The sequence below is a fragment of the Dendropsophus ebraccatus genome, chromosome 9, assembly GCF_027789765.1.
Source record: "Dendropsophus ebraccatus isolate aDenEbr1 chromosome 9, aDenEbr1.pat, whole genome shotgun sequence".
Classification (NCBI taxonomy): domain Eukaryota; kingdom Metazoa; phylum Chordata; class Amphibia; order Anura; family Hylidae; genus Dendropsophus; species Dendropsophus ebraccatus.
The window spans coordinates 36,525,641-36,537,570 of NC_091462.1; the positions used below are offsets into that span (position 1 = coordinate 36,525,641).

The following is an 11,930-nucleotide window of genomic DNA, read 5'->3' on the forward strand; positions in this document are numbered from 1 at the left end:
CAACTGCTTGCTGGGCGTTACAGTTGCTGAAGTGTCTGCCTAACGCTCAGTGAGTATTTTGCTTGGATCCTACTATAACCAATAAGACCCATACACAATATATTTTGATGATGGTCTGATGCCAACTTTACTGCCCAGCATGCAGTTGCTTCCCTCCATGCCAGGTGTCTTTATGCCTGGACAACTAGTTAAGCAGCTGACTGGTTTCCTCTTATGGAAGATGTAATGGCAGCCATAGTTAATGCCACACAGCTCTTCTTAAAGCACTTCCAAGATGAAATATGCTTTTTAAAAAGTTAAGAAATAACTATATATTTTTTTATTTGATATATATACCCTAAATTAGTTTTCTTATTCTCTCCCAATCTCGGCCGTATATAACTCCCTTTATGTTCTACAGGTAAAGTTCCTTTTATTCATGTTGGAAATCAAGTAATATCGGAACTGGGACCAATAGTTCAATTTGTAAAAGCCAAGGTAAGAATTCTAACCAAAGATGCAAAACTGAAAAATGCACCGATATAATATTAATAAAGGGGGTGGCTGTAAAATTTGGATGGATTATTCTGAGTGTTAGGGTGGGTTGAGACTATGGAATTCTGGCGGATTAATTCCGACGAATTCCATCGCTAGAACGCGCTCACGGACGCAAGCCTTTCCGCCGGCTTCATAGACACCATTCTATGGGCCTACTGATTCCGCTATCCGCCCTTGCATAGAATGGTGCAGGAGCAGAGAGGCGCGCGGCTGTGAGGGCGTACAGGCAATGGAACAACGGAATTTGGTGGAATTTATCTGCGAGAATTCCGTAGTCTTAACCCACCCTTATGGGGCAGTAGTCTGCCATGTGAATGACCCTTGTTCATCGGGATCTGATGACTTCATTACTTTCTCTACGTTTTAAAGTTTTCTTCTTGTTCTAGTTGCTTGCTGGAGGCGAATAACCATAGTAAAACCCGTCCATATAAGCCTTTAGCATTAACACCTGTTTTTCACTATCCAGGGCCATTCACTTAGTGACGGACTAGATGAAGTCCAGAAGGCAGAGATGAAGGCATACATGGAACTTGTTAATAACATGCTTCTGACAGCAGAGGTACAGTATGTTACCGTATTCTAGCGCCAGGACTGTAGTCTGTGTGTAGTTTGATCTGTACAGATTTTTTAAAATTTCTGCTTTCTTTGCTCAGTATTTTACCAAAAACCGTATATTAATATTATTGCAAGTTTCAATCAATAAAAACATTCAATGGTTATAAAGACTGTTATTAGTACAGACTGTGTTAGACACGTGTGTGAGTTATATTAGAGAGGAATTGTATATGTATTGTGTTGCTTTCTGCATAGTCGGTCATCTGTTTCTCCATCCATTGTGTATCGATCCATAGTCAATACGCATAGTGAATAATTCTCCGTGGCTGTATACACATTTGCGCATTGTACTGTATATAACTCATTGTAGAAAATGTTCCAAGTCTTCAGTTTTCTTTGAGTAACCATTTATAGTTCTGTATGTACACTTGCTATAATTGTCTCGTTCCTCCACCCGCTGGGCCCCGGATTAGTATGATCCATAACACTAACAGTTCTCCGATTCTGAAGCCGATCATAGTCCATGCATGAAGCAATTCCGTATGTTGTCCTAGCTCAGCTGGAAATGACTAAATGCTCGTCCTCTACGTCTCACTCAACTATCAGGGCTGAAAGGATACCCACCACAGGAGAGCATTAAGGCAATTCAGTGCAACGCAATATGATCTGTAATATGTGACTTATGTGCTGCAAGAAGCTATTTGTTTTCATTTGTAATCACTATTATTATTACAATGATGATTCCTTTCTGCCATCAAAGCCCATGTAGTAGGCCCAGATCTGCTTATGGATTCTTTAGCTGTCTTGGTTTGTACAGTAGCTGATAACTACATGCAGCAACATAGAGCTTGTTTATTTCACTAGGATAATGTGCAGATTTGTCCTCTGTAATACTTCTTAAATTATATTATACGATTTTTCATTATAACGATCCAATACAATTTCATGCTATCCAGTAATGATAGAAGTACTTTTTTTTTTTTTTAAATATGGGAGCCAATGGCCTGTGAATGGCTCGACGGACGGCAAATTCCGTCATTCGAAAATTTTTACGATCGAACACCCTATATATTGGAATTAGAGATGGGCACAGTTCGAACATGCTCAAGTCAGATTGTTTGGCATTTGAATACCGGAGACTGAAGAAATTGGATGCATCCTTAGGGAGTCCGGGAAAACATGGATAGAGCCTATGGCTAGGGCTGCATCCAACTTATTTGGCCACTGGCATTTAAATGGTGAATGATTGGACTCAAGTTGTGCTCATCTCTACTCGGGATATATTGGGTTTGCAGACAAGGAAGGACACATACGTATACAGGATTATCTGTCAAGCAGATCATAGGTTTATACTTGATTTTCCGTGAAAAGTCAATCCTGGAACTCACCATAAATGCTTCATAATTTTACTTTTGAGAATATATATCCATAATAAGGACAACAGGATGTTTTGGCGTTAGTCTTTCTCAACTAGATGAGAAAGGCTAACGTCCTGTTTTGCTTATTATGGATATATATTCTCCAAAATAAAACTATGAAGTATTTATGGTGAGTGCCGGGATTGACTTTGTACAGTATTGCTGGGATCTTTTCCTGCTACGTGCACCACCCAGTCTAAAGACTTTTTCCTTTTAAACTTGATTTTCAGCATCTGATAACAAAATTACATTGACCTGATTAAATATGTTCCACCACTATTTACTGGAGTTCCTTCTGTTGGATCTTTAGGTCCAGTGCTTTGTAGGCCCCCACTGTGAACAAACGTCAAACCCAAACCCTGTCTCTCCCGACATCATCTGTTGGTGGACACTCGGGAGGCCCCCATACACTTTATACCAAGGGCCGAAACTCCTGTATTATCCATTAGTATAAAGTGTGTGGGGACCTTTTAGGCCATGTTCACATCTGCATCATATGCTTCTTGGGGCCTCTGTCTCGGATTCCAATCAAAATACTGGGGAAAAATTGGCAATCACTATTTTATTTTTGCCCCCTAAAGTCCACTAAATGAAGGAACTATATATACCTATATACATGATTATTATTGAATTCCAGACCAGTGAGTCCTGGAGTATAGGATTTCCGTGGTACATGTATACATAGCATAGACCTATCATTGTTCCATTCATTTGGGAAAAGCCATGCAGTCATTTTAATATGAAACTTCACTTATCGATATATATCCTGTGATATATGAGCAGAAAGTGCGGATCTTCTTAAAGGTTGAGCAAACACACACACATGTATTATGTATGTGTGGTGCTGCCTTTAATTGGTTAGTATTTGGAAGACAAAGAAAACCCCCCTTTATGTGTAAATGCAGATGCCCCCTCTTGCTTTGCTTCTTTATACATTATGTTTTTTTTATATCATTTATTTTCTTGCAGTTGTATATTCAGTGGTGTGATGAAGCTACACTAGAGGAGGTGAGTGACTCTGAAGCATTTATCTTGGTTAAATTTTAATGAGAAAACACTTTTGCTCACAATTGTCGGTCCCTTCTCATAAATGAAACATTGAGGTTTTATACCATTAGTTGATACAACGTATTTTTTTTTTTCTGCTGGCACATACATTTTGCAATACATCTGGCAAATTTTAATATAGCTGTTAGCTATTTTCTATGTCTTTATAAGAAGTAATGTTTAAAGAGAAAGATTTCCCGCTGCAAGCCATGCATTTACTTGTGAAAAATACAGACTGTGTCATGAAAACCTTTTCTCCTTGTGTGTGTTCTCTCTCCATTTAGATAACGCAGCCTCGGTATAGCTCGCCGTACTCTTGGCCTCTCAACAATATTTTAGTTCTTCAAAAGAAATGGGAAATCAAGAGGAAAATGAAAGCTATTGGCTGGGGTGGAAAGAAGCTGGAACAGGTAAGTACGTCTGTAGAGTTCAGGGGAATACTGTTTATATGGTATACTGCTTTTATTATTCCGATCTAAAAGTGTACCTAAAATTATGGGATTTCAGTTACCATGCAGAACTTTCTTTTATCTCTTTGATTTATTTTATTTATACTATTAATCCGATTTAAGTCAGTATGTAGTAGAAACATCCGCTTGTGTTTCCTCAGGTCTATGAAGATGTTGATCAATGCTGCCAGGCCCTTTCACAAAGGTTAGGAACTCAGCCCTATTTCTTCAATAAGCAGTAAGTATTTTCTATAACTGAAATAACTAATAAATTAAGCTTGACAGTGGATAGCTCAGTATATGTAATAGTATGGAATCTTAGCGCTATGGAATCAAGGGAACTTGAAATAATAAAAATTAATAATAAAGATGAACTGGAGCATATTCGAGTCAGATCATTCTACATTTAATTACGGGTGGATTAAGAAATTGGAGGCAGCCCTGGGGAGTGCGGGAAAACATGGATACAGCCGTAAGGGTCCTATTACACTGAGCGATTTTTAACGACTAACAACTAACGATAAACGATGATCGTTACTATGATCGTTTATTCCTTCTGATCCCAGGAAAACAATGAAAAATGTGCAATTACACTGAACGATTAGTGAAAAAACGCAGAACTTGAGCGAACGAACGTGGAATTACAGTGAACGATTAGCGAACAATTAACGATAATTTTAGGTGCAGATTTAAATAAACGGTCAACGACATACGAACGTTTTTTTGATCGTTGCCTGCAATTACACAGAACGATTGTCGTTTAAATACGAACGGTTTAACGATTTTTCACACGATAATCGTCCCGTGTAATAGGGCCCTAAGCCATAGGCTGTATCCAAGTTTTACCAAACTCCCTTGGGCTGCATCCAAGCTTCTTCAGCCACTGGTAATCAAATACTGATTGGTCGGGCATGCTCCAATTGCTTCGTCCCTGATAAATAATAATAGTCTGGAAGTTGTTCAATATACGCTCTATATACCATTCTGAAGGTCCACAACATCACACTGTTTAACCCCTTCCATGATGCAGTTGCTATGGCCTGATTGGCCTTGGCATCTGAGGGGTCAGGTGCCTAGGAGCACAGTTATCACCAATCCTGGCATCTATGTAGTAGGCTTATCTCTTACATTTTGAGCCCACTCCATCCATTCCGCATGCACAAATGCACCATACAACTACAAGTCTTTTTACCAAGGGTTAAACAAAGCAATATTGTAATAGGCAATAAATGTCCAAATGGCCTCAGTGTTTGAGATTGTGATTTTGCCCTTTTTTTTTTTTAAATAGCATTTGTTAGGAGAAGTGAACTATTAACCAAAAATACCCAATTGTTGCTAAAAGGGCTGAAACGCAAACACACACAAAGGCTCCTCATATTTTTTGGTGCTGTGATATATGTGGGGGGAACTAAAATGTGTTCATCTGGGGTCAGGGGAGAACACAAGCTTCTTGTATGTGTTCAGATTATTACTTCTTCTTTAGAATCACCCAAGGTGTAATGAGCAGGTGTATGAAGAATGGAAGGATACAAAAATCCCAGAACCCACTGGGTTCTTGTGGTTTGGATAGCTATAGCCTAAAGGGGGTAATAGCATTTCTTATGGTAGGAGTATCATGTATGTACATATATTTGCAGGTATATACAGTTCTTATAAATAACCTGCGGTGGAAGCACTTATTTCTATCACTACTCCCCCAACTGATTGTCTATCAGACTTTTTTTTTCTTTTATGTATATTATACTCACCCCCTGTCTTCTAATCAGACACCATCTTGAATTCTCTTCCAATGTGTCTATAATACCTCAGCACAACATCATGTGCGCAACTAGAGCCAGTACCATCAATGCCAAGATACATACACGTTTAGGGAGGCTGAAATATTAGCCCACACAGGGAAACTCTTAAAGAAACATGTGGGTAACTGTACTTTTGGCCAGAGTATCCCTTTAATCCCTTCCGTCATTCATTTTTCTCCTTGTAGAGTCCACCAGTGGCTCACATACCGCCTGATGGTAAATTAAAACACAGACACGACATGTCGGCTGCCCTCAGACTGTAATGAAAACTGTTCATATCAGGCCATTAAAATACATCTTGATGATCCTACCTTATCTCTTCATTCCATTAAGCCGGTTATACAGAGCCGGCCATATGGCAGCGATTCAACTCCAAACTCATCAGGAGGGAATTATTCCCATGGTATTTATCTCATTGATCATTTTAGCACAAAGTTAGAAAGTAGACTTCTGTGTCTAAATTTCTCCAAGAGTTTATGGGACAGATGTCGCCATGCATTGTAGTTAATCATAAGTATACAATGAGGGGGGGACAGGTCAGTTTGGTGCCATGATAGCACAACAAGTAACTTATGTGTAGCCTTTATGGAGAGTAGGATTTTCTTGCTTCCAGGTTTAAGTTGTTGTAATATTACAGAAGGAATATAATAAACACTTAAAATTAATATGAAAACTCATTAATTATAAACTTTCTTTCTGTAAGGGACAACAAGCAGCAAAAAGCCATGTTTTTTTTTTTTTTTTGATGGATCAAAATGGCCCGCTCAGCTAGTTTGCTAGTCACTGGCCATGTTACAGAAGGGGATATCATCTTATTTGGCCAATAATCATCCCATGTAATAGGCCTCTTTAGGTTCCTATCTGATGGGGTCAACTTGACAGGGTAGATGGGCACACCCAGGTTAAATATTTTTTTTTAAATTATATGTATTTTAAATATATATTCCGGTTATTTTACTGCCGTAATTTTTGTGTGTATTGGAGCAATTAGGATTGACTTTAAAGTGGTTGCCTGATCATAGACAACTATAGGCTGTGTTCCCACTATGTTTTTTCCTCATCTGTTTTTGAAAAGAAAAATAACGTCCTTCATTTTGCTGTGTGGCCGCCCGTCAGCGCAATGACGGCTGTTGGTACATTATTCAAGTTCAGGAGGACTAGTTGAGTCTTTAATTGAAAAGTCCATTAAATTTAATAATAAAAACCATCAAAGGACGGTGAAAAAAAGAAAAACAGTGTGTGAACAACTAAAAAATAATGTCCAGTGTTTGCAAAAGCCGTCCGAAAATAATTGTTGTGATCGTTATTATGACGTCCGCGCAGACAATGTCCGTTATTTTATACACTCTGTGCATTGGACGTCCATCCTCCAATTGACTGCAATGCATTGAACTCCATTAAAGCGTGGCAAAAACAGATGTCTTTTAAAATCACACATGGTCCCATGACAGCTGATTGCACCAGGAGACGTTTCTGTCACCTGATAATTACATGGTTTTACATGGCAATCATGCAGGTCAATGGCTGTCTATGTAATACTTTCAATTAAAGGACATGATAGCCCCATTTGGATGACCTGTACATTTACCTGCAAGGAAAACCTCCTGAAAAAATCTCATTTTGTTCTATAAAACAAAACAAAAAAAAATCTCAAGTCTTCCAGTACTTATCAGCTGCTATATGTCCTGCAGAAAGTGGTTTATTCTTTCCAGTCTGGAGAGCAGGAGAGTTTTTTTTTTTTTTTTATAGTGGTTTACGGCTGTTCTGGACATTTTCCGACATGGACAGAGGTGGCACTGTGTCAGACTGGAAAGATTACACCACTTCCTGTAGGACATATAGCAGCTGATAAGTACTGGAAGACTAGAGATTTTTTTAATAGAAGTAAATTACAAATCTGTGTAAATTTAGTAGTTAAAAAAAAAATCCTTTAAATCACCTAGTATAGTAATAAAGACAGCTGTATTAGGCTGCATTCACACGTTCAATGTTTTTCCCGGTCAGGGATTGTGGTCTGCTAGCTACCTCTGTGATTCGTGCAAAACAGTCAGTTTTGCATCCGTGTTCGTTTTTTTTTCCACGGATCTGTTTTAAAGCATTTTAAATTACATTGATTACATCACATCCGTGTACATCCGGGAAAAACACTGATCTCATTGATTTCTATGCAGAATCCGTGCCGTGTTTCCGTCTTGAGTTATGACATGTCCTATTTTTAAACGGAACGGATCACGGATCCTTGAAATCACGAGACATCTGAATAGCCCAATAGAAAGCAATGGGCTGTAAAATTGTCCGTGCGCACGGATTCGTGAGCACGGACAACTTCCTGTAACGTGTGAATGCAGCCTTCGCCTTGCTATAAACAGGTACGGCTAAATGAAGCCTGCATCAATATGGCCAAAAAGAGCAATTCAATGGCTTGTATCAGTAGGTACTTTCTTTATTTAATGGGAAATATAATGTGGAGTGTAGGGGTTAGCTACAGGTATCACCGCTGTCCTGACATCTGCACGGGTGACAAGGTTACAGCATTCACGGCTGTCAAGTGGAAGTGGTGCCTTTCACAGAACCTCTTCTCCCCTTTGATTTTGCTGTGATGCGTATTACCATTTGTTTAGACATTTACACAACAGAAATGGATCTCACGGCCACCACCATGTAGTTCCTATTCTCACTTAGTAGGAATTCCGAGACACATGAAAAGACTAGAAGAGCTGTCTGGAAGTGTTTGAAGTGCACTCTTCTTTTCTTATGCAGCAGAGCTGTAGGGGACATTGCAGAAGGATAGGCAATTCATGTAGTTTGTCCCGCCGGCTTAGAGGGTGTGAAACAGTTGTCACTTGTCACAGTGCTGGTCAGGCTAAGGACACGGGGCTGAAACTGGCAGCCAGTGTTACCTTGTGTAGAGCCATATGGACATACACAATCAGAACGGAATGAGAACATTGGGGGAGATTTATCAAACATGGTGTAAGGTGAAGCTGGCTCAGTTGCCCCTAGCAACCAATCAGATTCCACCTTTCATTTTCCAAAGAGTCTGTAAGGAATAAAAGGTGGAATCTGATTGGTTGCTAGGGGCAACTGAGCCAGTTTCACTTTACACCATGTTTGATAAATCTCCCCCCTATGATATATATATATATATATATATATATATATATATATATATATAATATATGGCTTTGAATGGTGTACATGATAATCATGAGTCATCCTCGCTGACATATTTACTGTAAGCACATCGTATCACATGCATAGGAGCCAAGAAAAGCAAGTCACTGGCTACTAGTGGGTCAGGGGTCTGTGTATTACACTGCATTGGTGTTGAAATACATATAATGCCTTGATTAATGGCCAGCTAAATGCGTTTTTCAGATATCCATAGCTTATATGTGCACGTGTTTCTATTTAATAATAAAATCTATAATGGTTTATATCACCAGTCTTCTATTGGCAGTGTCCAGAGTTTGTAACTTGCCCACGCAAAGTTTGTTTTGCACCTTTTCAATCACACCCCCCATTACTGGTGACATTTATGGGAACTTAAGGACAATAAATCTTTCTTTAGACTGACGGTAATTTGGCTAAATAACCCCATGACATTGTCTTGTTGAGAAATATTTATATGCATATGTAGCAGAGCTGATGATGTGATTTGTCACTAGTCTTTGTGTTTTTGTGGTGGGTTATCACGTTGAACAAAAGACAAAGTAAAAAGTGAGAAGTCTAGCTCTGCCACATGTGTATTATTGTACATTGTGATGGTAAGTGAAGTGTAGGAATCAGCACATTTACTGGTAATACAAATGTCTTTACCTATCACTATCCTTAAGCCTAAATAGTGGGGATCATGGCTGCATGGATCCTACTGAAGTCTATGAGGGGTGTGGGTGCATCACATATAGCGCTGTATGGATTAGAAAACAATGTCCCAGATTTCACAGTGCAGAATTAGGGTCCTATAAGACGAAGCAGTTTTTCCATAAGCATTTCCTACCATAAACAGGTGCAAATGAACGCTTTTGGAAACGACTAGGAATAATTCGCCATAATACACAGAATGATAGTCGTTAGCTATGATCGCAATTACAATCGTAATTATGATCGTTCATATACTCTAGTATACAAACTATTGTAATTACGAACGATGTGTACGTACACCAAAAGATTTGTGAATGATTAGTAAACGATTAATGATTATTTTATGGTCAGCTCAAAAGAGTTGGCCAACGACATAATGAAACATTATTGCTTCAATTTGAGTAATATAACAATTTTTCACACGATAACCTTTCCGTGTAATAGGGCCCTTATGGCTCCATTACATGTGCACATTAGAAAGAAGAAATGCACAAGGTATCTGCAGGTCACATTAGATCTCCGGTGGTATGCCAGCAATTGTCATAATACCGCCGGAGTTCTAATGTTTCTATCTAGAAATCCAAAAAAGTGGTAGCACTCCAATAGAATGAAAAAGGTGCACATGGATTGTGAATAAACCCTGCTGCAGCCAGGCAGCGGTTAGCTGCAGTTTAATTAAAAAACAAACAGTTAACTCATCTGGGGCCCGTTCCTGGCATCGGCCCCTCTCCTCTCCTGTTCCCTGCGCAGGCAGTGTGACATACATTGTCTGCGCTGGGGATCCCTGAAGCTCTCCCGAGCAGCTGAGCGTCTCATCGTAGTAGCTCGGAGGCACTTGGTTAGGCGCCAGGAGAGCTTTAGGAGAATCACAGAGGCTTCGGGTACTTCCAGAGCCTCTATCATTCTCCCGAAGCTCTCCTGGCAGCCGAGCTTCTCTGATGAGACGCTCGGCTGCTGAAGAGAGCTTTGGGGATCTCCAGTGCAGGCAGTGTACGGGACAGGAGACGCGCAGATGCCGGGAACGGGCCTCAGGTGAGTTACCTTTTTTTTTTTTTTTTTTTTTTTTTTTTTTTTTTTATAGTGGTCGCCCCATACAGTGGGGATGCCCGGCGTATAAGACAACCCCCGACTTCTAAGAAGATTTTTCGGGGTTAAAAAGTCATCTTATACGTCGGAAAATATGGTATTTCTGTATGGACTGATAACATTTGGCTTTTAGCACCTTGATTGGGCAGTTTGCTATTGTATCAGTGAGTTACCCCCTTGTCATGAAAGGAGTTAATCTGGAAGGAAAAATTTGCAGAATTTATTTTACATGTTTTGTCCTCATTAGGAAAAATCACAGATGGTTTTGACTTGAACACTGTTTCTGTTTCTTGTCCAACTCTTGTAGACCCACTGAGCTGGATGCTCTGGTATTCGGACATCTGTTCACAATCCTCACCACTCAGCTGACTAATGATGAACTCCGCGAAAAAGTGAAAAACTACAGCAACCTCATTGCCTTTTGCCGAAGGATCGAACAGAACTATTTTGAAGAACACGACAGGGATAGCTCTTTAAGATTGACCAAAGGCCCCACACTGTCATAGGATTTCCATATTTTTGTGCAACCTGTCAAGAGAATTGGCTGCGCTATATACAGTACATACAATAGATAACCCTTTGTATTGCACAAAAAGTATTCATAGTACTCTACTGTATCTGCATTATAATAAATCTAAAACAAATGCAAGAAGACTACACTTCCTTCTTTTTGATCTTACTCAAAGGCCCTGACCAAGACCTATACAGATGTAGCAAATAGTGGCTTCAGATCCTGACAGAGGATGAACAAAGGTCATTTGCATCACACACCAGGGATTATAGTGTTGCTTACATGAGGCAGCAAGACTTGGTATAACTACTGTTTTCAGGGCTTAACAAGTAAGCACTCAGAAAATCTGTGTGTTTACAAGGTGATTAGCCCCTGTTCAGATTAGCATTCCAAACATGGAAGTGTAGCGATAATCTGGGCAAAAAACAACTTTTGGACTTGGCCGTAACTTAGGTCCTTGTTTTTTTTGCGGGGAAAGTAGGAACCAGTGTGAAAAAGTTTTCCTGGGTCTTGCTGTGAAACTGCAAGGGTATGCCACATATTGGGCAAAACAATAAACGAATTGGCCACAATGGATGAGTGAATTATGAAGGAGTTGTCTAGCGATAGGTTCACACAATGGGGGAGATTTATCAAACCTGGTGTAATGTGAAACTGGCTCAGT

At 39.6% G+C, this 11,930-nt stretch overlaps 1 protein-coding gene across 1 annotated transcript in view; it reads left to right on the forward strand.

The window, feature by feature from the left end:
* MTX2 (metaxin 2) overlaps positions 1–11,407 on the forward strand; it is a 50,425-nt gene extending 39,018 nt beyond the window's left edge. The window contains exons 5-10 of the mRNA XM_069982998.1: positions 401–477; positions 1,004–1,096; positions 3,480–3,518; positions 3,842–3,967; positions 4,168–4,244; positions 11,063–11,407. Of these exons, the coding sequence (XP_069839099.1) occupies positions 401–477; positions 1,004–1,096; positions 3,480–3,518; positions 3,842–3,967; positions 4,168–4,244; positions 11,063–11,261 (611 nt within the window). The 3' untranslated portion in view covers positions 11,262–11,407. The remainder of the gene's footprint in view (positions 1–400; positions 478–1,003; positions 1,097–3,479; positions 3,519–3,841; positions 3,968–4,167; positions 4,245–11,062) is intronic.
* The last annotated feature ends 523 nt before the right edge of the window (positions 11,408–11,930 follow it).